Source organism: Talaromyces marneffei, chromosome 6 (genome assembly GCF_009556855.1).
Source record: "Talaromyces marneffei chromosome 6, complete sequence".
Taxonomy (NCBI): Eukaryota; Fungi; Ascomycota; class Eurotiomycetes; order Eurotiales; family Trichocomaceae; genus Talaromyces; species Talaromyces marneffei.
In genome coordinates, this window is record NC_072353.1 from 854,561 (window position 1) to 882,483 (window position 27,923).

The 27,923-nt window shown below is 45.9% G+C and overlaps 11 protein-coding genes and 1 non-coding gene across 12 annotated transcripts; 5 read left to right on the forward strand and 7 right to left on the reverse strand.

Annotated features, from left to right (window-relative positions):
• Positions 1-9: 9 nt before the first annotated feature.
• On the reverse strand, positions 10-1,729 carry EYB26_007813 (uncharacterized protein; the record flags this gene model as incomplete). Its single annotated transcript, XM_054267074.1, has 3 exons — positions 10-219; positions 290-1,263; positions 1,321-1,729. The coding sequence occupies 3 exons, from the start codon at positions 1,727-1,729 to the stop codon at positions 10-12; spliced, it is 1,593 nt and encodes a 530-aa protein (XP_054123049.1).
• A 183-nt stretch (positions 1,730-1,912) lies between these two features.
• Positions 1,913-3,448, forward strand: EYB26_007814 (uncharacterized protein; the record flags this gene model as incomplete). The annotated part of the gene is made up of 5 exons (XM_054267075.1): positions 1,913-2,209; positions 2,259-2,318; positions 2,372-2,490; positions 2,543-3,237; positions 3,288-3,448. The coding sequence occupies 5 exons, from the start codon at positions 1,913-1,915 to the stop codon at positions 3,446-3,448; spliced, it is 1,332 nt and encodes a 443-aa protein (XP_054123050.1).
• Positions 3,449-3,555: 107 nt separating this feature from the next.
• EYB26_007815 (uncharacterized protein) lies at positions 3,556-5,187 on the reverse strand (the record flags this gene model as incomplete). Its single annotated transcript, XM_054267076.1, has 1 exon — positions 3,556-5,187. The coding sequence occupies one exon, from the start codon at positions 5,185-5,187 to the stop codon at positions 3,556-3,558; it is 1,632 nt and encodes a 543-aa protein (XP_054123051.1).
• Positions 5,188-5,683: 496 nt separating this feature from the next.
• On the forward strand, positions 5,684-7,361 carry EYB26_007816 (uncharacterized protein; the record flags this gene model as incomplete). The annotated part of the gene is made up of 2 exons (XM_054267077.1): positions 5,684-5,768; positions 5,818-7,361. The coding sequence occupies 2 exons, from the start codon at positions 5,684-5,686 to the stop codon at positions 7,359-7,361; spliced, it is 1,629 nt and encodes a 542-aa protein (XP_054123052.1).
• Positions 7,362-8,154: 793 nt separating this feature from the next.
• On the forward strand, positions 8,155-8,226 carry EYB26_007817. The gene has a single exon. It is a non-coding gene; the product is annotated as a tRNA-Ala (tRNA).
• A 418-nt stretch (positions 8,227-8,644) lies between these two features.
• Positions 8,645-10,420, reverse strand: EYB26_007818 (uncharacterized protein; the record flags this gene model as incomplete). Its single annotated transcript, XM_054267078.1, has 1 exon — positions 8,645-10,420. The coding sequence occupies one exon, from the start codon at positions 10,418-10,420 to the stop codon at positions 8,645-8,647; it is 1,776 nt and encodes a 591-aa protein (XP_054123053.1).
• A 1,577-nt stretch (positions 10,421-11,997) lies between these two features.
• EYB26_007819 (uncharacterized protein) lies at positions 11,998-13,854 on the reverse strand (the record flags this gene model as incomplete). Its single annotated transcript, XM_054267079.1, has 3 exons — positions 11,998-13,137; positions 13,207-13,485; positions 13,561-13,854. The coding sequence occupies 3 exons, from the start codon at positions 13,852-13,854 to the stop codon at positions 11,998-12,000; spliced, it is 1,713 nt and encodes a 570-aa protein (XP_054123054.1).
• A 1,110-nt stretch (positions 13,855-14,964) lies between these two features.
• On the reverse strand, positions 14,965-16,395 carry EYB26_007820 (uncharacterized protein; the record flags this gene model as incomplete). The annotated part of the gene is made up of 3 exons (XM_054267080.1): positions 14,965-15,740; positions 15,794-16,282; positions 16,338-16,395. 3 exons carry the CDS (start codon positions 16,393-16,395, stop codon positions 14,965-14,967), a joined length of 1,323 nt encoding a protein of 440 aa, XP_054123055.1.
• Positions 16,396-16,998: 603 nt separating this feature from the next.
• EYB26_007821 (uncharacterized protein) lies at positions 16,999-18,913 on the reverse strand (the record flags this gene model as incomplete). The annotated part of the gene is made up of 3 exons (XM_054267081.1): positions 16,999-17,116; positions 17,172-18,739; positions 18,800-18,913. 3 exons carry the CDS (start codon positions 18,911-18,913, stop codon positions 16,999-17,001), a joined length of 1,800 nt encoding a protein of 599 aa, XP_054123056.1.
• A 2,945-nt stretch (positions 18,914-21,858) lies between these two features.
• Positions 21,859-23,094, forward strand: EYB26_007822 (uncharacterized protein; the record flags this gene model as incomplete). Its single annotated transcript, XM_054267082.1, has 2 exons — positions 21,859-22,058; positions 22,146-23,094. The coding sequence occupies 2 exons, from the start codon at positions 21,859-21,861 to the stop codon at positions 23,092-23,094; spliced, it is 1,149 nt and encodes a 382-aa protein (XP_054123057.1).
• A 998-nt stretch (positions 23,095-24,092) lies between these two features.
• On the forward strand, positions 24,093-24,659 carry EYB26_007823 (uncharacterized protein; the record flags this gene model as incomplete). Its single annotated transcript, XM_054267083.1, has 1 exon — positions 24,093-24,659. One exon carries the CDS (start codon positions 24,093-24,095, stop codon positions 24,657-24,659), a length of 567 nt encoding a protein of 188 aa, XP_054123058.1.
• Positions 24,660-27,299: 2,640 nt separating this feature from the next.
• Positions 27,300-27,896, reverse strand: EYB26_007824 (uncharacterized protein; the record flags this gene model as incomplete). The annotated part of the gene is made up of 1 exon (XM_054267084.1): positions 27,300-27,896. One exon carries the CDS (start codon positions 27,894-27,896, stop codon positions 27,300-27,302), a length of 597 nt encoding a protein of 198 aa, XP_054123059.1.
• Between the last annotated feature and the right edge of the window lie 27 nt (positions 27,897-27,923).

A 27,923-nucleotide genomic window follows, 5' to 3' on the forward strand; every position in this document is an offset into this window, starting at 1 on the left:
ACGGATTGTTTATACAGTAGCCAAAACCTTGGCATTCTTATACCACGTCAACAACGGATTCTCCCCACTCCTCGTCTCAGTATCCCCAATATAAGCCCACCGCTCCATGAATTCCTGGTGGCTGGAGACGAAGGTCAGTTTTCCGGTTATGGCGCGGTACAGGTCCTCGACGACGTTGAAGTCGGTTGGGAAGAAGATGTCGAAGTAGCCTTGGTGGACCTATAACGGTTCAAAGATTAGTGAGTGGGAGGGATAGTGTGTAAGAGAGAGGGGGGGTATAGGGACGTACGAAAGGAGTAGACACAGGCACTGTCCTCCGCTTATACCTCGTCTGCACAACCGGCGCATTGAGTCCTGGCACTGCATCCGGCAAACTACTAAAATCGCTCGTGACCAACCTATGAGCCGGGAAATAATCTCTCAAAATATCGAAGAATTGCATGAGCCGAGTCGGTATGTATTCCGGGAGTGTATAGTCGCGTTTACCAATTGGCAATGAACTGCGAATACTCCGCGCTAACTTTGATGGTAATGGAGTGGGAAACGGGCGGCGGGATGCTGCTTGTCTCGCCCTCAAAAACCGAGATGCGAGTGGGTCGAGGGTTGTGTTGTAGTATTCACAGAATTCGCCGTCCGAGTCGATTACGACGCCGCCTTGCTGCGGCATTTCGGTCTCGTAGTCGTACCGAATAGCGTCGTGAGAGAAATTGTCAAACACCTCCAACGCAAGAAAAAAGCAAGGGGAATGGATGTATTCGTTCCAGTCAAAGATGGATTTATTGATGATCTGGACGTGTCCTGTATGACCCCCCGCGCTGAGAGAGGCTTGTAGATTCTCTTTCTGGACTTTTGCGAGCGAGGAGGAAATTTCGATGATCTTGAATTTTGTGCGGGCGTAGACTTCGGGATCAGAGTCGCGGATGAAATCGAGGATATTCAACATTAGTGTTCCGTTTCCGGCGCCCATTTCGTAGATTATCAGATCATGGTAAGGGTACAGTGAGAGGCGGTAGTTTGTGACTAGATATCGGGCAATGGCCTCTCCGTAGTACGGTCGAAACAGTTCGGTGGGCGTGTGCCATAGTTGCCGAGCAATGTCGGGATTTATCTCGTCTAGTTTGTCTTCAAATTCGGTGTATCGCTCGCCTAGCAGGCGGTGGAAGTGAGGACCGTCTTCGATGCGACTGAAATCGAATGGTTCGCCGGGATGGAAGATGGTTGCGTGTTTGGAGAAATATCCATAATGGGGGTTGTATAAGCTGTCTGCAACAGTTTTTTAGTCAAATCTCATAATATTTCTTGAACAGATATAATGCATACCCTCGATAAACTCCCTCGTCAGCATTTTCACCTGCCTCGGCCTTTCGCGCCTACTTCGCAAGTCCTTCGCCGTCACTAGTGGAAACGTCCGCAATTGCTGCTCCAGGTCTCTGGGGTAATCGTCCCGCTTCGTCCACATGGTCCCATCGTTTGTAACATTCTTTTTTGAACTTGTCTCCCGTCTGCTAAGGAATGAGCGAGTCTGGTGTTGGTATTGTTGCAAGCCACGTCTCGCGCCATTGAGTCGCCGGACGGATCTCGGAGCTGTGCATTGACATGTTCGATGGTTGAAAAGCTGTCGGAACAGCTGGTTGAGGAGAGGTGATTCCATTGGAACCGGAAAGCTGTTTGGTGGTGACCCTTGACGTTCTCTGTGAAGAGTGTGGTTCTTGCGGATGGCGGCCAACATTGAACATAAGAGTTTGGTGGTCCAAGCTTCCTCTGCCCGCCAATATCCTCATCGCTTACATAAGCCGTACGATGAAAAAGCGATTTAACTTGTTTAACTATTTGACGGATTTCGATCAACAAAGTACAACTATCCAGAGGATTACTATACAAAGAGCCACTGGAACGGATTTTGACTCTTGCAATGGGTGACGCACGCCACTTCTACTTCGGCCCATTCGTCACTGGTGTTCTAGTAACCGTAGTTTTGACGGAAATATATTATCGTTACCACCAACTACCCAAAACACCTACTTGCACAACCACACAATCCGCAGGTACTAGAGCCAAAAATCCGGATGGTGAGAAATTACTAGCCTCTGTGCGCCATGGACCTCCAGCCATAGTAGATGGCGTTGAAGGATGCATTGGCAATACGCCACTGTTTCGCATCAAGTCGCTATCAGAGGAAACTGGGTGCGAGATTCTCGCAAAGGCTGAAGTGAGTCAATTGAAACACAAGTTTGAACATAGGCTAATAGACATACTAGTTTCTCAATGGCGCAGGTGGTAGCCCCAAGGATAGAGTGGCATTGAGCATGATAGAGACGGTAAGTCTAGATGCTCAATAGGATTGCGCTGTCAATACTCTAACAACTTTCAGGCTGAAAGAGAGGGTTCTTTGTGCCCACATTCAGGAGACGTAATATACGAAGGCACTTCTGGTTCAACAGGTATATCTCTAGCGACACTTGCTCGTGCCCGTGGCTACTTGGCTCACATGTAAGCTTAATCAACCGGCAAAATACCTTGATTTGAATGCTAACTTTTCCAGTTGCATGCCATCCGACCAAGCAATGGAAAAGTCGGACCTCCTTCTCAAACTAGGAGCAGTCGTAGACCGAGTTCCACCGGCCCCAATCGTGGAACAAGCAAACTTCGTAAACAGAGCTCGAAACCTGGCTCGAGACCGGACTGCTTCGAGCAATACATCACCAGACAAGCTCTCATCTAAGAGCGGCACACAATTAACGACCACAGACCCTACCACTGAGCCTGGCGTATCTACAGGAAGAGGCTTTTTCACAGACCAGTTTGAAAATGCGGCTAACCATGTGGCTCATTTCAAGGGAACAGGACCCGAAATATATGCGCAATGCGGCGGGAAACTTGATGCATTTGTTGCCGGTGCAGGGACTGGGGGTACTATATCTGGTGTTGCGCTGTTTCTGAAGCCTAGATTGCCGGATATCAAGATTATTCTCGCTGACCCACAGGGAAGTGGGTTGTATAATCGTGTCCGGTATGGTGTCATGTTCGATATTAAAGAACGTGAAGGTACAAGACGGAGGCCACAGGTTGATACGATTGTTGAAGGAATTGGCATTAATCGACAGACGGCTAATTTTGAGGCTGGGCGGGAATTGATTGACGATGCGATCAGGGTTACAGATGCACAGGCCATGGCTATGGCGCGTTGGCTGGTTGAGAAGGATGGGATATTTATGGGGAGTAGCAGTGCGGTGAACTGTGAGTTGTACTCTGAAATGATCTATGTACCAGGACTAATGGTTCTCTAGGCTTTGCCGCAGTAAAAACTGCCCTGGAACTAGGCCCTGGCCATCGCATTGTGACTATATTGACTGATACGGGCGCGAGACATCTTTCTAAGTTCTGGGCTATGGCCGGAGACGTTGGCGGCACAACCGATACGAAGCTGGAAGATGTGCTCAACGCTTAAACATCTATCATTTCATTGCAAAAGATCGATACGCAAGACTGAAAGTGGTTAGAAAAGGACAGTGAAGTTTATAGGACTTTGTTATAATGATAACTATCGAGATGACATCAATAATACTTGCGCGGAGATACTGAGCTCTTCCTCGGTGAGCTTTTCATCGGCGACAACTTCTTTGGAGACTTGCGAGGCGAACTATCAAAGAGATCAGCCTCACGTGGTCTCACGTCGATAGCCGAGATACCCAACCAGTCGTTGTCCAGCTCCTCTTCCAAAAGGTCCTCCAAGTCATCATTCGTCATAACATCGCCTGTTCTCAAGGCAGGGTCATTATCGTCCGAGTACGGCATTTGTGAATGTTTTCGCTTTATTCGCGCCAATTTAATCCTTTCAGCCTCAGCTTTCTTCTGCTGTTCTTCTGATATCCTCTCAGTCCATATTCGTATCATTTGATTCTCAATCTCTTTCCTTGATCGATGAGGAAATGATATCTGAATATCTCGCCACCACATCCCCGATTCATCTGCAAATTCATCAAGCTTCTCGAGATCCTCTGTCGACCAACCGGCAGTTGACACGGATCCAGTTGACAGAAACAAAAGTGAATGGTGGTCCGCCCAATTCAGCAGGTCATCCAATGTCCGCCCAGGAAGCTGTTCTACTATATCTTCCATGCAGAGACCGGTAGCAGATTCGCATTTGTGTTTGACAATCACTTTGACCTCGTCCGGTGTGAGAATGATCTCATCCAGCTTGATAATCGAGGGCGAGTCGAAGTTTACTGGATACCGTCTGTGTGTTGGGGTGTCGTTTGTTATGACTGGACTAGAGGAAAGCACTTCAGGCGTGTCAGGTACTGGCGCTAGTTTTTCGACATGTCCTGATTTCTTATAGGCTTTATCCTGGCGTTTTGGAGTGGCATCAAGCACGTTATTGGAAATAACATTCAACGCTTTGGGGGTAACAGAAATACTCTTGCGCCCACGGACTTTATTTGAGCGAATGCTTGAAGGCAGCGAGTCATCTTGAAGCGGATCATCCGAGTCACTGTTATCGTCCTGTACTTGCGCAAAACTCCAGTCAAGCTTCAATGGACTTTTACGTTTTGAGTTTGCGCGCGATGTCGGAGTTTTCTTGCTGGCCGATACATTTTGTTTCTTTGATGTGGAACCTCGTGGACGGCCTGGTGTGCGGGCAGCCCAGACCGATGCGGCGGATAGAGGGGACTTGGGACGCTCTGTCCGAGGAGTCTGATGTACTTCTTTCGGTAATTCCTTCTTTGGCGGCGTCCAGAACCTAGCGTCTATTTCTGGAGCTTGCCATCTCGGATCGGTCGGTCTGCTTGCAGGTGCAGCAACAGGCGAACCCTCGATCACAGCCCCAACATCTTTAGTTCCCGAAGCGAGAAGAGCCTTTCTTGCTTTTTGAAAGGATGTGTCCCAGACTTCGGTACCATCCTGTCTATCGTGCAACGCTGCCCCCTCCTCTTCCGAATCGACTCCCGTCAACTCTCCAGTATCGTCTTCATGTTCCATGCGTTGCACATGTCCTTTGTTGATCACAATCTCGCCTGTACTTAGATCAATCTCATCGCCTATATCACTAAAGTCCTTGCCGTATTTTTCGAAAATGCCTTCGAATAGCGATTTGAGTTTCTGGTCGTTTCGCGCTCGCGCAATCTGTAGGTCATTGTCGTTTGGGGATTCTGGAGAAAGACGCTGCCGTTTGCGCGGTGGTTCCATGTTTAGAGCATAGGTGTTGGAGATTGTAAGCAATGACCAGATTTATTTAGTTAAAGTCAATTGTTGTGAGCTCGAGGTGTCGGCAAATGCTCTCGCAGAGGTACGAATGCGATATGGTGGGCTGGACGATGCGGCTCCTGGAGATACCCAAGAATGTAATGCAACTTCAATCAAAAGCTTTAGACCACCAGCGGAGAGTAATCAACCTTCTTTGACATTCCGATGAACGATAGTTAGCCACAAAGCTCAATCTTGTAGACAGAGAGCTGCGAAAAGGATAACGCGAGGCGCGTGGCCGGAGCACGCGCCCCAATCTTATCGGAGGGGCTAGTTTAAGACAGGATTAGCGCGTCCCCGGCCAGCAACCATGACGTGGTGGGCCTGGACGACTCGCATATATCATCATCATCAATCCAAGCTACGACACACATGTTTCGAGCTCGGCATCATGCTGAAGACAAGTCCGCCGTAATTCTAAACCTGGAAGGTATACACCATGTATTGTCAAAAGTGCCGCACACCGCTCAAGCTTGATGGGTCTCTCGAGGCTCTCAATCCTGCCGCCTTCGACCTACTTGTTGGTACGTACTGACTGATCGTTATAGACCAACTAGATCTAATATTCCTTAGGTTCTACAGGGAAGTCTCTTCCAGAGCATCCTGACCATGCGACCTCTCATATACAAGCTTATCCTCACGAACGTCGCGAGTCGTACGATCGTGTCTCCAGACATGCCAATGCTCCTATATATCGACGCTCAATCCCCCCACCGCGCGATGGCGGCGCACATCCAGCACCCCCGAAACTGAGTCATGGTGAGAGCAGTGGTGGGATGTCTTTTGTGATGCTTTCCGAATCTCAACTTGCGCCGCCACAACTGTCTACTGGGATGAATGGGGATGGTTTTGCGTCGCACGCGCAAGGCAACGGAGTTGCAAAGACGACCGCTGGCCGCGAGACAAAGCACCAATCATTATCGGACGAGGCTGAAAAAGCCGCGAGATTGTTCGATATCATTTCTGCCCGTTCCGATATCGACCATCCAATTTGTACGGAATGTACCGACCTACTTGTGGAGGGACTACATAAGAGGCTGGCGAGTACTACGAAGGAACGGGATGCATACATCTCATTCTTGAAGAATATTAATGCATCAATACCGACAGAGGCCGAAGTGGAAGCAGCCGAGAAAAGTCTAAAGTCTACATTGCAGGAAGAGGAAGCCGCTTATCAGGAACTGCTCGCTTTGGAGAAAGAAAAGGCCGATCTCGATCGCGAAATAGCCGATCTGGAGGAGGAATCACGACAATTAGATCTTGACGAAGAGGAGTTTTGGAGGGAGCGCAATACATTCGCGCTATCTTTGACTGACTTTCAGGATGAACGAGATGCTCTGAATATGCGATATGACCATGACTCAAGGCAGCTTGAAAGACTTCAAAGAACCAATGTTTATAACGACGCCTTTTGTATCGGCCACGATGGATTTTTTGGAACCATCAATGGACTACGCCTGGGTCGTCTGGCGAACCCATCTGTCGACTGGGCAGAAATCAACGCGGCCTGGGGCCAAACGTGTCTCCTGCTAGCGACAATAGCCGAGAAGCTGGATTTTCAGTTCCGTGGTTACCGTTTGAAGCCTATGGGATCCAATTCAAAGATTGAGAAATTCGAAGATTCAGCGCAGAACTCAAGCCAGTCATCTAGTCAAGCAGTGCCAGGTGCGGACAGTTCGTCCAGCGCTCAAAAGTCTACTGTCCTCGATCTTTTCTCGTCTGGTGACATGCCATTGAACCTCCCATGGATCCATCGACGTTTTGACGCTGGAATGGTCGCCTTTTTGGAATGTCTGCGCCAATTGGGTGTATATGTTGAAAACACTCCTGTGCCTGCAGCCAGCCGGCGAGGACAGCAGGGTATCAACACAACGGGTCTCAAGCTTCCCTACGAGATTAAGCGCGACAAGATCGGTGATGCAAGCATCAAGCTGGGATTCAATCAGAATGATGAGACTTGGACACGAGCATGCAAGTATACACTTACGTGTTGCAAGTTTCTCTTGGCTCATGCTAGCAATGTGGCGAGTATAGCTGCCAGCAATTCGCCTGCACTGGGCGGCCCGACTAGCCCATCTACAAGTCAAAGAGATGCAAGAGGTCAGACTTCCAAGTGATGGATGAAATGACTTTCAACCATCAACTCTTCATGATCCTCTAGGGAACGTCATTCACTCCGCCATCCTCTTGAAAACCTGGAGACATGACCACAAATAGCTTCAATCGGAGCCCGGAACTTGTGAAGCTTGCTGATACTACTCTTATGAGCCCTGAATGATCTATTTTTGCTCCAGGAGGACGAGTGAAGTCGTGTCAATCATCTTGTTGCTGTCTGAAGAATGACAGAAGACGAACTCTCTCAACAGTCAACATTCTATATAAGCTATTCAAAGTTGGCTGTAGTCCAACTTTAGAACTATGAAGCTTGGGTCATGGCCGTATTACTGAAACAAACCCGGAAACAATGGGCAGATCCTTTTCCAGCGAAATCGGAATTTATCATATCTGGAGTGAGATCATACTCACACGACATGGCAATACGTCATCCATGGGCCGAAGCTCGCTATGACAATTTGCCTTCAATCTGAATGAAATGAGAGAGAGAAAATGTCCTCGGCATCGCCTGTATATAGTTATATCAATAGATGCCAGAGATTGGCACCGCTTCTAACCTTGCAATCTGGTTAAAAAATGTAGACGATAGTCTGCTCACACCATTGTACTTAGTAGTACCCAACTAGAGCCGCCATAAGCTCCATAAATAAAATCACACCTCATAAGTATGGACGGAACTTCGGGGAGTCGTGCCATTGTCCATGCTTGCTTAATTAATTAAGCACAGAACGAACCTAAGGGCTGGATTTATGCGCAATTACCTTGATCATGTGAAATTTAGGAAAACTGGGGCAAGGGCGTTTGGTATAGGGGTATTACGCCTCATTCGCATTGAGGAGGTCGTGGGTTCGATTCCCACAACGTCCAGGATTCTTTCCTTTTTTGATCTTTTTTTAAGATTTTCAGAACTTTTATTTTTATTTGCATACTAGAAGGTTCCGGTTATATTAATAGTATTTGTCTTAATTAAACGATGAAGAAGCTCCTGATTATTGTTCTTTAAATAGGTTACCCATAGCAAGTGAAATTCCTCGATACAAGATCAAGCGTCGGAAGTCCTTCTGCGTATAGTTAGTTCTAGGCTACATTGACTCTTCAATTGTTCAGCTTTACGAAAGGAGGTCCAGGAACAAGTCGTCTACTTAGAGAATTAAAGTACTTTTATCCACTAGGTTTTTTTAATATGAGGCCATTTAGAACGCGTTCACATTAACTACACAAAGTAAGAAAACCAAGGCGATGAAGAGAAAGAAGAATGCTCCATAAACAAGAAAATAAATTAGGATTAAAGAATGCCGTCAGCCAAAATAATAGCATCAATAGTATGATAAGCAAGATAAGGCAGACCATTGCTCAAACGTCCATAAGCAATCGCAAATTTGTACATACCGTCAACATTCCCATTCTTTTCTAGAATCGTAGCAGCCTCGCCAAAGAGTCGATCAGATTCAGCATCAAAACGGCGTCCCCAACCCGGCTCTTTCATGTCTCTCAACAGCTCGCCGTGCCACAAAGTATGAATCTTGCGGGTAACTTCTGCAAGATCCTTACTGACGCCGAGAGGCGTAGTTTTCTGCATCTGCGCTGATCCGTCTTCAATCATTTCGTAGTAAGCGTCAAAGAATTTTGAGATGGGGGACTCAGGCAGATCGTCCTGCCGCGCAGATCGGAGAAGCGCGCAGAAAAGAGGTTCCTTGAGCCCTGCTTCGGTAACTTGCTCCTTTGCCATGCGCAGGATCTCCCAGGTCCATTCCCAGAATTGGTCACCGTACTTGTTGATATAAAGTTCCATAATTTCAAAGACGCGACGGTGACGGGCACGACAGAGACTGTACGGGGCAGACGACGCCGCAATTCTCCCATCTTCGCGACGACCAAAACGCGCTCGCTCATGGTCACGGAAGAGCTCACACAGCTGACCCGAGAAGTAGGTGGACATGGTCTTCATTGCCTGATCCATTGTGAGACCGTCCGGGTAAATCAAACGTATCGTATTCCTAGTTTCTCCAGTGAGAATGTCAGTATGCAAATCCATGGCGTCGTTTGGCAGGGCCGATCCAATAAGGGCATCCATGCCGGCGTCGTCCAACCAAGCAGCTCCATCACAACGCATATATGCCGAACCGATGGTATCTAGAGCACGCATTGCAATAACAAGCTCGGGCTTGACATTGTGGTCGATGTGCGCTTTTCGAGGCGCTTTAAAGGGGCGGGAGTTCTCAAATTCGTTGATGGCTATAAGATATTGATGCGAAATGCGCCAGAAAGAGCGGTCTTGTCCACTCTTGACATCGTCTAAACTGGGCACAGCGGCGTGAGCCAGCTTTATGAACTTCTCGACACGTTTGCTATACTCATTGTTTCCCTTTACCCAATCAACTGCAGTCAAAGCGGCATACACGTAGTCTGCCTGGGTTGGATTAGGTTCGAATGTGAATGACTGGCAAAACATCAAATAAATAGACAAGAGTGCGATAATTGGAGGATCGCATTCTAAAGCAGTAAGTAAACGACCCCAGGAAGAAAGATGGTCGTCGGAACCAGCACGCGATGAATGGAATTCTGGTTGTATATCGATTGGGGTTTCGGTGGTGTCTGCGGCCATGAGAATTTCAGCGCCGACTTCCAGTGCAATCTGATATGTGTCCTCGATCAGATCAATGTCGTGTAGACCCGAACTCTGCTTTCGTTCCTCGTTGACGGCGGCATGAAAATCTGTAGAAAATGTCGTGACAGCATCCAATACACTTTCATTGGGTCGATGTTTTTGCATAACAATACGGATACGAGGTGATAAGGCTGATGTCAATGCATATCGACCGCCGGTGTGCTGCCCGGCAGCCACGTCTACAGGAGGCTTGTTGGCTTTTTCTTTCACAACCCAAACTCTCTTGCCCTCCATGTTATCCCAGAGATTACAGAAATGGGAGCCGCTGATTGTACAATGAGGACAGTTGTGAATCTTCTTCTCAGTGCCTCTAACAACCTTGAAGGCAGTCATGGCATCTCCCGTGTATCGGAGCTTTCGAGGCTCGATTGGCACGTATGTTGTCGCGCCCATTTTGTATTGGGCTGTAGCGACTGTCTCTTTCATAATCACGATTTGGTAAAAAGTATTCAAGAAGAGTTCCAAGGAGAAAGATAGCAATGTTTGCTTTTCAGACGGAGAAAAAGAAGACGAAGAAACAGAGAGGATTTAAACCTCCATCAACCGGCCGGACGATTTCTAGCAGGACAGGAACGGAGAACGGAGGAAGAGCAATGGCCAGAATATTCTGCTGTACCTTTTAGAAACCGAGAATAAAAAGCAAAATGGAAAAAAGAAAAAAGAAAATTTTCCGAGAGGCTGACCGTGCTCAGTCACGACCGGCCCCCGGGAAACGGCGTAGAAATAATCCAAAGAAGTCCGGGAAAGCTTGATTGAGTCAAAAGCGATAATGGCATCATTTATTTTATAAATAGGGCTCGAGTCTCGACCCCGAAAGTTCGTTATCAAGCAAACGAAAAGAGATAAAGAAGTCAGCAGGTGTTGATCAACGATGCCTCTGTTGGGAACAAAGGCAGGGCTCCCAAAGTTAAAGTTCTTTGTTTTCTGAAGTTAAAGTCCTGTATGACAAAAACAGAATGATAGCATCAACCAGATAGAAATCAAAGAAATACACGTGAATGTGTGATTGCATTCTATTACTCTAAGATAACTTATTATTAGTCATCTAGTTATCTAGAATGAAAGCGTCGGCTGATAGTTATCATCCAAGTTCAACAGAATCACCTGGACATCCTTTATCTAAGTCTGGACGATTTCTTCCTGTAAGCAAATAGGATCTGGGCAGCTAATCAACCCCAGATAGATAAAGAGTATGCATACGCTTAGTGGCTTGGTACCAGATCCCTAGATATTAAAGGGGCAAAAAGATAGTGGTGAAGATATAACTTGATCCAATTCAACTTGCATCCCATTTGCTTAGTACACGATATCAGATACATCCTGACGCAGAAGATTGTATATGAATAGTCAAAGATTGCCATAACTGGTATATAATTTCACCCTTTGCTGTCGTTCTGCTGTTGGGGGTGTCCAGAGACTTATAACCATACATAGCCCTAACTTTCCAGACTAGGAAATTGGTATAAGCTTACGTGATGTAAGCTTATGCTTTACATCAACAACGAGAGAGATAATTGGCCATTTCATGATTATACTACTCTACTTATATAGAGAAATTGACTAATGGGTAAAACTCGGGTTTGACTAACTAGTTTGAAATATGTGGAGGCTTCTCGGGGGCAACTTGATCACGGGGTGCCTTGATTCAGATAAACTTATACGCCTTATTCTCAAGCACATTTGTCATTGGGCTTAAAATAAAACAATTACTATCTTCTTTCTGCTAGAGCTGTCCCTATATATATAAAGTATTCTGTTATAGATGTAATGGGTGAGGAGCAAGTCGTTTTATAACAAGAGTATTGAGTTTGTCCGAAAATAGTTCTATCTAGCATCTATAAACAGCATTCGTTTCTAATTTGCATGTACCCTGAATTGCGTACCGAAATGGACCCTCCCTTGTAAATAACAAGGCGGCTGTACACGCACGGCCGCCGTTCTCGTCTATATCTATATATCAGCAAGTGGAATCAAATCTTCACCTCTGTCCCTTCCACGTTCTTCTCTTTGCTTATCTCCATTTGGTCATTCCCCTTCTCTTCGTATCTTTGATGAGTTCCTGATCTCGAGGCTTGAGTTTGCGCAATCTCTCCCGCATCACCATCAACAACGGTCTTCTCCGAATCACTCTGCACAACCCGCGAATCATTCCTCGACGATAACTTTTGCTGCTGCTGCTGCTGCTGCTGCTGCTGCTTCTCCACATCATTCCCGTTCTTCCCTGCAACAATATCCCTCCTATACGGACCAAACCCTCCCCTCCACCCAAACCATCTTGTCTCCTTCGGCCCCCTCAACAACAATACAATAGTCGCCCCTCCCATAAACCCAACGCTCGCACTCCCCGACCTTATCCACCCCCCTTGAGCATACAACTTATTCCCCACGGCGGTCCCTGTTAGTTGGCCACAAAACGAAAACACCATAAACGCCGTATTCACACGACTAGCAGCTTTGGGCGCCACGCCATATATAGCAGTTCGATTGGCGATCTGCGTGATTTGGGCCCCAAAGTCGAAAAGAATGGCTTGGATGATGGGACCCGCTACGGTGTGTTTGCCGGTATATGTGCCCACGACAATGCCTACAAGGGCAAGACATATTCCGACAAGAACAGAAACGTGGATGGGAAAACGGTCGATGAATCGGTTTGCGAAAAGTGGGCCGAAGAGCATTGGTCCTATGCCGGCCAGGGCGAAGAAACCAATAATCACGGTTGAGTAGTGGTACGGATCACCAGAGAGCAAGAAAGTAAGCGTCGTCCAGAAAGATGTGAAACATGACGAGTTGAGGAATGCGATGATCGATGCTTGAACAAGCACGGGATGTTTGACCAGGAGCTCCAGAATACTGAATAGTATTCGGAAATAGCTGATATTCTTGTTTGATTGAGGATAATCCGGCATCCACATCCAGAGCAAGACCAGAATCGCGTATTGCAGCGCCAGGGACATCCAGTACACGTTTCGCCAGGAAGAGTAATTGGCAGTGATACCAGACAATAAACGTGCAAGCAGCAGGCCCAGCATCAATCCAGAGACAACAATAGACAGAGCCGTGGCACGTTTATTCGGTGGTGCAAGTGTGCCCACGAGCGGTAACATGACTTGCTATTACAGGTCAGCATCTACTTCCAACTTCTTTTTTGTTTTTCCCTTTTAGAGGGTGGTGAAGAATACCGGTGTAACAGTCGTAATACTCATAATAAAAGATATCACCACAAACGCATCAAAACTCTTCGTCAAACACAGACCCAACGTCATCGTCGCCGTAAGAAACGTCAGCCACAACAACATCCCTCGACGCTTTATCAGGTCACCCAGGGGACATATGAACAATAAACCAGCCGCATATCCGCCTTGGGCACATGTCGGTATAATACTGGCTCGTTCTTGAGAGACATTGAAATCTTTGGCGAGCACGTCCAGGATTGGGTGCGAGTAGTATAAATTCGCGACCTGCACAAACGTTATATCAGTTGGAATCAGACACAAAATATCCTACGTAGTAGAAGAGTTTGGGGGAAAGAATACAGTAAAAGTCGCCGCAAACCCAAACAACAGATTCAACGCCAACGTAAATTCTCGCGGATTCTCAGGATCGTATCGACATGACGGCGGGACCCAATTGAGGATATTGAAAATGCGACGGAAAATTATAGCCAGTGAGGATGATGATTTTGATTTGTTTTTCTTATTCTCCGAGCCAATGTCTTCCTCCTCCTCCTCTTCTTCCGGTTCCCGAATTACTGTGTTACTGTTATCCGCATTTTCGGATACTGCTTTTATATGGTTTGTTGGAGTAGTTTCTTCCACTGGTGAGGACATGTTTTATATATGGTGTAGCATCGCTTGAGATGCTCGTTTCAGAATTATTTTTCAAAAAATAAAATTATAATAAATCGGGGAAGAGAGCGAGAACTAACTACGGAGTATTGTTGGAGGATGAATATTTCCAATACCGGATATTGTGCTAATCACACCCACACCAATACCGGGAAACATGATTTACGAAACGTTTTCTACAAAATCCGTAGTTCTATGAGCTAACTCATTTTTTTGCAAACATTTTCACCTCATATAGCCTCGATAAGAGTCCAAAAAAAAAAAATACTAAATGCCACACTAGAAACTCTCAAGTGGTATTGGGATTACAAGAATCTCGGGTCGGCACATCTTTATGCAACCTCCGATAGATTCGTTACTCATCTTATCCTAGGCGCCTGGGTTCGGGAATCCTTCAATTCGCTCTAGAATTTGTTGGTTAACTAGTTATATTCCGATCTTTCTCGTTTACCGATGTATGCGTATACGATTTGCCTACATATATCACATATGTATGTATACCTATGATGCATTGACGCAAGTTGAACTGAGCCATTGAGAAAACTAGGAAGTCCGTGAGTAATCTTATGCAAGTGTATCTCAGATATATGGACCATTTAATATGCAAGTAAGCCCTCGTAACTTGGAATCAGTGCATCATCCCTGATTTCCGTATTTGCGGAGCTGAGAAATATTACTCATACCGAGCAAGTGTCTACGTTGCACGTCAGGAAAATGACTGACGCCGTTCTGACCGTCGTCGACACACGATCACCGAACAAATTCGCTTTGCAAAAAAATATTTCCGAAAACGGCAGAAATTCAATGTTACAACCGATGACCAGATACGTAGATATCACAATCACTTTTATCGACATTCAATCATGATCTTGAAATTGGTTCTCGTCAACTAATTTCCACCCATAGCTGGAACAAGTTTAATAGATAGATGATAGTCAAAAATTTGAAATATGGATATATAAAAGAATACTGATTAAACTCGCTCTTTCCAAAGACCATCCCATGAAGTTAGAGAAACAAAATTGTGGAAATACAATGAAACCCCAGAAAAGCAAGACAAAATACATCATGACACGACCAAAAGAAGTCGATTTATGAACTATTAAAAGCGCTCTTTTGGAAACTCTCGGCAGCGATATCTCCCATCTTACCAGATAACACTGGTTTAGTATCCTGGGCAAGGCCGCTGTCGCCTTTGGTCATTGTGCTGGTACGACTTCCTGGAGCGCTGGCGGCAGGGCCTGCGGTGATGGCGGCTTGTGCCGGTCGTCGTTGGATAGTTTCAAGATATGGACTGGGTAAGTAACCCACGCCGCCGTCGCGGGCACGGCATCGCCACCATTCAGAAGGATTGCCCATTGGGTCTGATTTGCTGATGACGGCGACTATGTCACCCTTCTTCACGGCGAGGTCGATTCCGGCTGTGTTCTGGGCGTCAGGGGTATAATCATATAACACGCGGCAAAAGTCTAGTTTTGAGGGATCGAGAGGTGCGTTTTGTAATTCTCCATTGGCGCCCATGACCGCTTGCTGGCGACGGGCTTCCTCTTCCTGGGAACGAGCCAGAGAACGGATAAGTTTGCCCATTAAGTAAGGCAAACCAAAGACAGCGAGAATGAACATAAAAAATGGCTTGCGGGAAGGTCGAGCAGGAGCAGGGCCGCCATCCGGTAATGTGGCTGGCGCAGATCGACCGTTTAAAAACGCAGAAAATGCAGATGGAGTAAGCGCTGTCGCATCAGCTGGTAGTGGACGGCCGGTTAGTTTCGCCATTAATGTTCTGAACCATCGTATCAATGTGAAGATGCCCAGCACGGAGCCTAATGTATTACGGAGGTTGCCGAATTGTTCGGCCACAGATACCATCGCTAGAAATAGTCAGCAAATGTGTCGTACCCCAAAGCAAGAAAAGGAAACTCACCAAAAAACGAACTATGTGTAGCCATATAAGTACTCTCCAGCATTTGCGCAAACCCGCCAAAAGCACCCACGATACTCTCAATCATCTGAAACGTAGCGGCGGTACTTTGGCTGAACGAATTGGTCAAACTATTCGGATCATTGGGATCGCCAGGCATCCCTGGATACATCCCGCCCATACCGCCGTACATGCCGCCATAACCTCCCATGCCACCGTACATTGAGCCGAAGCGTGAATATGGTGATGAGTAGGCGCCGTACCCGCCATATGTGCTGTAGGGACTTGCGCCGAATCTGTTGGCACCGTAAGGGGAGTATGTAGATGCTGTCCGGTTGACGACTGCGTTGAGAGTGTCGGGTCGAGAGGGGAGGCTAGGTGTGGTAGAGTTGGTTGATGTTGAGGGTGAAGATCCAGTTATGGTTGCGGCGGCGGGCGCCGCTGTGGGTGTAGAAGTCATGGTGGAGGTACTGGGAGCGGAGGTAGGTAATGCTGTGCAATCATTGTTAGTAAGTTCATGGTTTAAAGCGACGAGTGTAGTTCTTACCAGTTCCTGCCCCAGCGGCAGCCCTCTCCCACGGCTTAGGTGGCGATACAGACGCCATGAGAGTGCGTTGCCGGCTTTCTTATAATTCAACTTGCATCGGTATTCTGAGGGATCTGTCGAGTGAGAAGAGTCTCTGGCCGGCAGAGCAGTCCCGCGATGCGACTGTGGGCGATGGATCGAGGTTTTGGGGAGGGGAGATGTCGTTGAATGAGTATGATGATAACGGTCGCCTCAAAGTTGAGATGGACGCTGGAGAGAAGACGACTGGTCTTGGCGGGGAGCAGAGCGGAGACAAAAACTGACAACGTGATTGGCTGGCGATGACCCCAGAAGCATATGCGCCGAGGTTGCCGAGGATGATTAGTTTAGTGACTGTGACCTTGCCGAGATAGCCAACAGTAGGAATGATGAAGAGCTGTGTAACTAATTAAATAACTAAGTCATGAGGTAACTATAGTGGTTATTAATATTAATATCAATGCTATAATACCTAGGTAGTTACAACCACATGCAATGACGACGAGAGATATAATAGTTCTAATAAGGCTGATAATTTGATAAAAAGTAAAGACTTCACTTAATTAATCTACAGCAACGCTATGCAAATATTATATCTTGATCGCCCGTAACGCCATAAATCTATGCGACAATTCTAGTGCAATTACAATTCATCACGTGGCGGCGGACGAGGAATCTGGATCTTCCATTGTCGCGGTGGAACCGGCAATCCGAGCCAGTAGTTCCATAATCGATTGGATTCGAAGACAACAAGTTGCCATCTGGAGAAATGTTAGAGGCATATCAAGAAGAGAGACACCGAGCGGAATGACTTACAAAACACGGGGTATCGTCATCCAACTCCTCAGAACCCACACAAAGGTATCCCAGAACATCGTCCATTCCTGTATAAAAGCCTCCGAAATAGATTCGGCTTCTCGGGGTCGTTCCCATGGAAGAGTCTCCTCGTCGTCATAGCCGTAATCATCGTCGTTTTCCGCGATATACAAATTCGAGATACCATCCTTGTAGTACCGAATCACTTTATCGGAATCGCGAACTTTGGCGGGGAAGGGTGAGGATGAGACTTCGGGGTAAATCACAAGATGATCTTCGTGGCCGGATTCAACGGCCTGCCGGAAACTGTGCACGGCAGCGATACTGTTGGAAATACGAGCAAATGTGTTCATAAGCGCGACCAACTCGGTGCGACGCAATGGCGGGTTATCGGATTCTTTGGTTTCATCGTAGTCGAATAACACCTTGAGGGCCGTTCCGTATCCGTTGACCTGTAGCTTGCCCCATAAACGGCACTTGTCACAGCCAATACAGTCCATCAAACGACTGACGTTACGGAAACGGTTGCGGAAATCTTCTTTCAAGTCCATCGCATGTTCGTCTTGAAACATGACAGCTTCATCGAAAATGGGCGGTTGGCTGTTCAGCTTCTCGGTAAGTGACAATACCTGCTTCCTCGTGGCCAAATCTTGCTCAGGGTCGAAGGAGCAGAATTTGTATTTTTTGAGGTAATTATTTAACTTTGCAACAGCCCGCGAGACAAGAGCGTAGTTGAAGTACAAATTCGAGATACGTTCTGGATGGTTGTGTAAGCGATCTTTGTAGCATTGCACATTCGGGCCCCACTCGTTTGTAGTCTGGTTGAGATATTCCCAGCAGAGATGAGTCGAGATCGAAGCATGCATACCGCTAATAACGCGATGGAACACTCGCTTCTCAAGACACTCATCGTCAGGCTGTGGTTGTGGCTGTTCCCTTTGGAGAACGTTGCGGAAATCATTGGCAGCCTGAATTTGCATACCATGCAGAGGAGCCAATTGTGAAGATGGGGAGGACGGTGGTTTTACAAAACAGTTCTCGCGGTAGATTGCATCCCAGACTTGATGGGAACCTTGGCCGGCATAGCCAGTGAATCGTTCCGGGTTGTCCACCAAACTGACATAGTCACCTTTCGCCAATGCCCCCTCATCCTCGGGAACACAGTAATCTCGTTCGTCGCATTCGTCATCATATTCAAGGACACAGCTCTCTCCAACGCTATCACCCAGTCCACCTTGTAATGGTCTCTCGCTGGGGCGTTCCTTCTGTTGTTGTTTTCCGGGGTGATGGGCGCGCGGTCCTTCGAGTTTACTGAGTTCCTCGATCCGCCATACCGGCGGCAAGTCCTCCTCTGAATCGATTGTATTTACCGCACAGGCAATATTTCCACACAAGCTGTACTCATCTTCCCAGAATGGGCACGCTTTATTGTACAGGTTGAGTCGATAGTATGAGAAAAAGTCGTTGTCGCGAGTCACGGATTTGAGGAGAGGGTGGATTTCCTTGTTGAGTGAGTCTATCGTTGCGTACGACGCGCAGGTATCGGAAACAGTGGATTTAGTGTCAATCTAGTGAAACCCAAATCAGTATGTTAGCATTCCGGTTGAGGATTGACATGGATTGCTTACAGCACAGAGGTTTGGCGCAAATGGTGATGATTCCGTTGACTTGTCGACGGCCGCATGAGCTGGTACACTCAGCAGAAATGCGGCTAGAAAGAACGTCTTCGCAGAAGACTTCATTTTTGCACTTCCCACCACCATCTATATAGCCCGTATGCACGTCCGTAGGAAACTAAAGATCGAGATGACGCCACAGGCCGAAGGCAGTTTTGAGATTGAAGAAAAAACGCAAGTGATCCAGCATGCATTGAATCCTAACAGAAAGGAAAGTAATTACAAATGAAGAAGAGCGAACAATTAAGCATTGCCAGTCAGCAATGATGTTGTCGAGTTTGCTTACAAAATCTTGCCATCTGTCCTTGTTGGTCAGTGGCGGACTCTATGACGAGCTTACAGCCAATCAGGGTGCATAGTGATAAGAATGTGGAGCATATCATACAATAAAGAATCCGCGCCTCGCCGGACCTCGACGACCAGGTTGACCTCACTAGAGCCCTCCCTGGTCGTCGGAGAGCTGAAAGCAGGAAAGGAAATCAACCGGAGACTTCGTCGTCTGAGATCGGCGCCGTGGTGGGAAAACAAGACCAATGAAGTCGTGCAATTCCGGCACGACGGACTCCCCTTTTTATCACTGTGGAGATATAGGTACCTATTACGTATCTACGGAGTACCGCACTGTCTTTACCCCGGAGTTTAGCAAGCATTGGGATGCATTTCTTGAAGCGATATCTAAGAATACCTAGGTAACTACTTAGGCTTACATCTCTATGAGAATTTAGACTACGCGGTAATTACACATGTCTATCTGCTGACGGGATTGTTGTCTTGCCCAGTCGTACTGTCGCATTCAGGTTGCATCGCTTTTCTCCGAACATTGCATGACACAACATGAGATCTACCCATGTGGTATGAACAGGGACGAGCGAGGTTGGACTTAACCTTCTAGATATCTGTAGGCTACTATAGCCATTTCATAATGTGATTGAGGAACGGAGCCGATCTAAATCATCATTTCTATAAGGAATTGAAAGATGCCACATCGTGCCCTAACCCTAATCCGGGGTTAGCTTTTCGATTCCAGTGCAAGCAAAGTCCCCAGCACAGAACAATCTGATAACGATCTATTTTTATGGATTAGTTACTATGTGTATTTTACAGCCTCTCACCCTCAAAGTCATGCCCCTCCCTCATCTCCCTAACCCTCTCTTTTTTACTACCCGGCAGTGTGGTATTCGGATCTTGTCCTTCAAAAGCAGTGTCCCCCACAGCATAGCAACGACTGACGCAAGTACCGGAAGCAATGATCAATATGTTTATACTCATGCTTCTCTGAGTCAACATGGTTTCCTCCAATGAACTCGTCAAATGTCCGCATAATCGAATACTAAGCGAGGTCAGATCAGGAGCAATGAAATGGAGTACAAAGGTGATAGGAAAAATGCTAAGATATACCAAACAATGGAGCTGATGAGTAACAGCCAGGGAGTATATTTGTTCGCCAGACTTTTCCATTGGGGGCGGGAGTTGATATTTCTTGTTATCATTCAAAATCACAAACCCATTTCCCTCTGTTATCGAAGTTTATGTTAGCAATGTGACCTTGATTTTAAGGAGTGACTACTCAACTAGGCATATATTTTAACCAATTCTCTTCCGTTGCGTTGATTGAATGAACAGTAACATGATCGGAGGTGGCTAGAGGATCGGGTCGAAATAGAACAGGTTTAGGAGGGACTGCGTCCTATGATTTTAGTGTTGACCATCAACGAAGAAAGAACAGTATTTGTCACTCACATTCGGGGACAATTCCATTCAACTCCCCTAATAGGGTCGGAAAGCGGTTGTGCTCTCCATCACGGAGAAGGAAGATTAGTAGAAATATCAACTCCAAGCAGCCTACAAGCCCTAATCCAGCCGATACGAGATTGCGAGGTATACTTTCACCACGCTCATCTCTATTTGAAATTGTTGGACTGTACTCCTTTAAGAGATCCTGGGATTCAGGGGGGAAGTAATCAATTTCCTTGACAGGCCGGTACGAATCCATCATGATCACAAGTATCTCAGAATGTAATGTCTTGACGGGTTGTGAAAAAGCAGATTTCCAGAATGGCGTGTCACTTGAAAGAGGGTAGGTTCTGAAATCTCAAATAGTTAGCAGCACATCCCTTAGTTACCGTACGTGTTTGCTGTCATGCTGAATTTACAAGAACAATTTGGCGCCTCGCCCTAGGAACACCCGCCTATTCGTCCTTTTGAAATGTTCATGTATACATACTGATCAGACAATTCAATCTTGATAATCGGACTTGACTTACAAGCTCAACAATTGCACACCAAGCATAGCCACGAGACGTGGTAAAAACCATGTTTCAGTATCGACGGATGAAATACTGGAACCCTTTAAAATACATATTCTTATTTTGTAGTATAGCGACACCGCAACCAGTAGCTAGTGACAATTCTTCAGAGTGCCCTAGTGCCTGTACTATCATTGCAAAATCGTTCGCCTCATGAGAGACGAATGGAGGTCAGTTTTATTCCAGAATTTACATATATCAGGACTCCAGGAGAATCACTGACGGTTTCAAAGGCAATGGAGACTTTCGTGGAATCCCAGGCCGAGAGGCCTACAACTGTCTACGCTCAATGCCTTTTTATCCGCGTCAAGCGCAACAGTTCATTGATGAGTACTTGAAATATCTACAACTCCATTCGACACTTGATATGCTTCGAGGTATGTACCTGATGACCTCGGGACTATTCAAATGCCCTAGAAGATTTACCTATATATTGACCAGAATTGATGCTGCAGAACCACCGTCTGAGTATGCATCTCCTGCAATTGACCTCGTGGGAGAATTAACCCAAATTCGTCGAAAGGTGGGACAAGGAGTTTACGATAATCAATTCGACTTCGATCGAAGCATCCAGAACACAATTCTTCAAGGCTACGATGGGCATCTCAGAATTGACTTATGTTCTCAGAGTATCATGATATTTGAGCATGATAACCCCTTGGTCTCAGTGTCGGAAGATGGACTACAGCTGCCTAAAATCTACACATGGTGCAAGTCCAAGATTTTCAACGCAATTACCAAGATGATCGCACTCTAATTGTATTTGTCACTATAGCAGATGCACAGCTAAAGAACGCGGGTAATCATATAGTATCGGCTGTCGTTAAGATTAACGGCATAGACGCCACGGACTACCTTGAGGCTCACGCTGCGTTAGGCATCGATGCTCATGATCCGGACGCTAGGTGAGTCAGCAAAGTCATATTATATTGAATATGGAATATTATCTGGCTGTGAATCTGAACAGCGGCATTTTCTAACGTGAAGACAAGGTATAATCGCCTTTTTCCAGACCCAGTTGCTGCCATCTCACAACAGTGGCCCCTCGGCGATTGGGCAAGAAATAAAGGGATGTGGCCAGGAGCAGCCACTTTTTTACTACAATTTGCCAACGGCAGTACTAGGTCTCTCGAAATTACGGCAACATGGCCAACAGCATCAGGAAAGATGAACCATACCGCTGGAGGCTCGCTATATGAAGCATTTTGTGACGCAACATTACCAGCAAACGCCGTCCATGACTCCCCAGCCATTCCCCCGAAATACAAAGAACCGACCATCAAATCGCCTCCCATCATGGGACATTACGATAACTTGATGTTTGGGTATTATCTCGATGGTATCGGTCTTGATGATGTCGCCGTTTTACAGCTTCCGACATTTCAATCGACCAAGCTCGATACCAAATCACCTAATGTAACAACGATTTCTGAAACCGCCGCAATATTCATACAACGCGCTGTTTCCGATCGCAAGATACGAATGATAGTGGATGTCTCAAGTAATGGGGGTGGAGATTTGATCCAAGGCTTTCGACTCGCAAGCATTTTCTTTCCGGACAAACCCATTTATACGACGACTAGGTTTCGAGCAACAGAATTGGTTGATCTCATGGGTAGAGTTTACAACCGTACGGTGGAAATGGATGCTACTGCAGATATGGATTTTGACCCTTCTCTTGTGGCTCAGTGGATGGTGAGTCCAGACCAGCGGAGCAATTTTCAATCTTGGGGTGATCTGTACGGCCCTCATCAGGTTATGAACAGCAACATGTCTACTCTACATGCAAGATTCAATTTTAGTCAAAGGCTGGAAACAAACAGGTCCATGGAGTTGCAACAATCGGGACCTGATACAACCGGAGGAACGGGGGCTTTTGCTCCAAAGAACATTATCATAGTAATGCTTACGTTTTACTCATACTTTCGACGATTCGGCTAACTGAGGCATGTTTCAAACGGCTTCTGCGCCTCCACCTGCGCTATGTTTGTGGAGGAAATGAGATTACACGGTGTGCGCACCGTGGTATTTGGAGGACGACCTCAATATAGGCAGATGCAAGCTGTTGGTGGCACAAAAGGAGGGGAAAGATGGTCATTGGACAAAGCCTATAGATATATCAGTCATGCCTTCAAAATTGCACAAAAGGCGAACAATGAAACTTCGATTCTCTCCATAGAAGAGCTGAATCGGTTCAATACTCTCCTACCATCTGATGCCAAGTCGTTCTCCATCCGATTCAATCGTCAGAGTCGAAGTGGTCTAAATTTTCGCAGCGCTTTTCGCATACAAGCCGATAATGTTCCACTACAGTTCATCAATGACTATGCAGATTGCCGTTTATTCTATACTACAGAAAACTTTCTACGCCTCCCTACAATTTGGCGCACGGCAGCGACCTACGGGTTTTCCCAGTCTTTATCTTGCGTTCAAGATCTGATGAGAGGGCCTCAATCAATTTCAACCACTCTATCAGGGACATCGGAATTTTGGAAAGGGCTTTGTGACTGGTTCTGGAATTGGAATTCCACTAGGAATCAACAACACTAAACTCTTGCGGGAATGTTTCTCCGTTCATCTTTGTTTAGACATTTCGGAGTCTCCCGAGGTTGAATGTCCCCTGAGCTAGTTGCAATAAAAAGCTATGTTTAAAGGTTTCTGTCGAGTAGTACACGTAGACACTTTGTAAAAGATGTGAACCTGTATTCCAATTCAAATCTCCGAAGTCCGATTTGTAAATGTTTGAGTGATCTAGGTATTAGGCGATGATAGCGCTTGTCTGATAAGGCGCGCGCCAAAGAACGTGTTCTTACATGTATCGTACACCAGTCGCTGTGAGCAATTTATATACCGGCAAAGCCCGAAGTGCTACGAGGAACCTTGACTTCATTTTTAACAAGGAATATACGAGATTCATTAATTATAGATTCAACTACAGTATGGCTGTCACACAATCACCTCTTGACCTTCTCCTGTCAAGTTGTCTTCGTGAGCCTTCTCTAGACGCTGAATTTTATATCCCGCGCTTTCAAAACCGCCTCACTATCGTTGATACCTGGTCGATTCAAGCTGGGCAACATCTCCTAGATATTGGCTGCGGCCAAGGTGAATCATCTCTTGCTCTCGCTCTGGCAGTTTCGTCACAGGGCCACATCACGGCGCTCGACCCTGCTCAGCCCGAATACGGAACGCCATTCACTGTGGCTGAATCCCATTCATACATCTTAAAGTCCTCCCTTGGACCACACATTTCTTTCCGTCAATCTGATGTACCATCTTTCTTCACCAACATGAAACCAGCAGTTGCGAGAGTCTATGACGGGGCTTGTCTTCTGCAAAGCTTAATGTATTTCCCCACCCTTGATAGCGTGCGAGACTTGTTTCAAACACTAGCCCATGCAGGGATTATCAAAGTTTATGTGGCGGAATATACATTCACTGCTGCTAATGAAGCTCAGATGCCGCAGGCAATAACTTCAGAAGTAAGGTTCTTGCTTCGGGATTGAATCTGGAACAAGAGACAGAAATTCTTTCTTATGTTCCAATGTTAAAAAACGCCATGAAGAAACTAGAAAAACAGAATTGCCCTCACGGACGAGCAATGGATGTATGGTGGGCTGAGTTTACATTAAGGGGCGACAGTGATGCCTAGAAAACAATTGTGACAGACGTTATTTTACGGCTATCCCGGATACGGTTATTGCAGCGCATAAATTCACTCAGCTGCTCTCATTGGATATCAACCAGTCCTCATTACAAAGATTTGCCAAGAGACCTCCTCACTAAAATAGCGCGCACAGTTCTCCTGTTACGAACTAAAAAACCTGCATGAGCCACTCGATATAAGCAAGAAGGAACAAGGAATGATTGGAGGACAACGACGCATACAGCAAACCAGAAAGATCGAACTAACAGAATCACGTGACGAAAGATATACCGAAATACGCTAAGAAACGATAAGATACAGAGTATATCTTACAAGGAAATGTGATTGGACAAACATATCATATACTTAATATTGAATACCACGATACAAGTATAAAGTATATGATATATGATATACAGAGAGAGGAGGACTGGATATATAAGGACACTCTTTTACCAACATGATTTAGTTCTTCATAGCTCTTTAATCTAAGTCACTTGATATTAGACTCTGAACAGTGAGAGTCAGCAAGGCATTCTAACTCGTACGGGCACCAGCCTGTACGGGGGATCTCTTCTATCTTAGTTACGTTTAAGACTTCCAGACACCACTTCGACTATTGTCACTTCGTTTACTCGAGCCACTCTATCGGCAACTATCAAGGAACCTTTGTGTGGTTCAACCAAGCCTAACGTATCTCGACACAACGCTGTTTAACTAAGGTGGATCCAGATCCGTGACATCTACACACAATTATGTAAGGCTAACTTGGCCTTCGATAACTACAGTAATTAACTTATATGTTAGGCTATCTCTCTTTTATATGAGCAAAGATTTTAAATATAACCCCATTCGCATTTGACTCTAGCCCTGGGGAGTGTTATACACCTTTTTTCAATAATGCCTGCAGTTGATACAGCGTCCTCTGTGAGTTTCTTCGTATGAGTTCAACCTCGTCTATTGCGTCAACTAAAAGAATGCCTTTAGAGACTCGAGCCTGTATCCAGTTAATGATGTCCTTCCTACAGCTGAAGAAGACGCGTTCCTTGTTATCTGATCTCCAACGACATCCGTACGAGTTCTCGAGCGACTGGATAGATGGATTGCCATGAATACCAACATGCCACTCCTCCCAAAGTTCTCGTACGGTCTGTATCATACGAGACATCCAGTAGAAAGGAGGAGACCCTGACGGCTCGTTGGATGAAGGAATATCTGGAGGGTGGTTTGGTATGGGATTAGGAGTAACTTAGAGGAGTGATTGCACTGCAGTATATGCTGTATTTTGTATAGTAGACTAAGAAGAAGCATTATCAGGCGTTCTAGTTTTTTCATCCGAGCCAGTGAGCCTTGCAGTGAAGGTAATCTCTCCAGAAAATAGCTGATCTATCTGAGACTGTATAGTGTGAATTGAGTACTATGTTTGTTAATAATTTAGTTGTATAATATGCTCTAGATTCTCCCTAATAGCTATTATACAATCAGCCACAAGAGGGATAGTTTAGCGAAGTTTGATTTCATGAGGTATTTCACTTATACGGATAAGATCAATTATTTGTTGACTAAAGTGTTGAAAATTAGAGCGTTGGAAGAGAGGATGAGTCCATATTAAATAATCTAGGAATTCTTATTGTAAAAAGACTACATCCTATATAATAACAGTATAAAAAGAGCTAAGAAGCTTAAGAAAGCTTTAAGTAGCTAGATCATCCTGATCACATTTCTCAACCCCTTATTGAACAAGGGGAGGTAATGGAGGCAGATCTAGCTGACTCAATTCTACCAGATTGGGCTCGGACGAGGAAAACCAAGCAAGCCACTAATCAATCCATGGCCAGAGAGCTCGTACGAGGGTCTCCGGAGGTTCGATTGCAGCTCGTGGCAGATAATAATTACCTTGATCTGTAGGCTTGAATCCAGTAAGTGTACGAATAAATAAATAAGGAAGCTCTGAAAGATAGCAATTACTCATACTATCCTAGTTCTAATGCCCAGCTCTTCAGATTGAATTTTCGTCCACACCCTGTAATTCCGCATACCTTGCACCACCGGACCGTCCAGAATGAGTCTTCTTTTTTGAATTTAATCCAATGCTTTGAAACACTAGATTAATCCATTTCAATTGAGTTTCGTACAAAAAGGAGTGCTTAGAGTCAGATCCTCTAAATAAGACAAACTTATACCACTGCTACCTTTGACAAAACCGCGGTACCGGCTTATACATGATCTCCTATCGAAGGAAAAGATAGAAAGCGGTATGACAGATCGTACACAGAAGAGGATCTTTGTATCGTATGACTCCTATATATTTAAGCCGGCCGAATTAATTTATCTTGCTATTAAGCTTCATCAGAATCATTGGCTAACATGGGATTGGCCCTTCGTCTATATAAAGTGTGAATAGATCTGCCAGTTCCAGATGGCGCCGATCTTTACCACGGAGAAGCATATTATGGCCGAATAAGAAATCCACTATTGTACGAAGATAGGCCTCTTGCGCCTAGGGTTTCTGGTCTCTTGTTTGCTCAGAGAGCCATCCTGCCCAGCAGTATCGTATGATTACTCTGATATTTTCTGCTATGTAGCCATCCTGTAAAGTATTGAAGCCTTGGTCTGTGAATTGAGTCCGCTTCCGTTGAGTCTCATTGAATTGGTGGTTTTTGATCATAGCTCCAACTAGATGACCCCGTGGATTAGGGTAGGGATTCGTACCAAGCGATTGCTGGAATCTCCAAAGATCAACAATGGCACTGGCATAAGCCTTTACAGATGGTAGTCCGAGAGTCTGCACAACGGCTGAGCCCTGGTTATCCATACGATTTCTGGAGTATCGTGATGGTCGAATCGGACGGTTAATGACATAGTGATCTAGAAAATAGACCAATTTCTTTTCAGTAACAATTTGCCCGTCGGGAAAGCCTTCTTTCAGGCAGAAATCAATGAATTCTTTTTGTCTGGAATCGTACTGCCTGGTGGTCGCCGCTGGCCGGTTCTTCTGGATCCGGTTCGCTACCTTTTGACTGTGCAGCTGTACCTTCGCGTGTAGCTCTAGCTGCCAGTCGTGCTCAGCCAACAGGCCATTTGAAAAGGACTCCATATTCAAGTAATAAAGCCCGAGACCAAT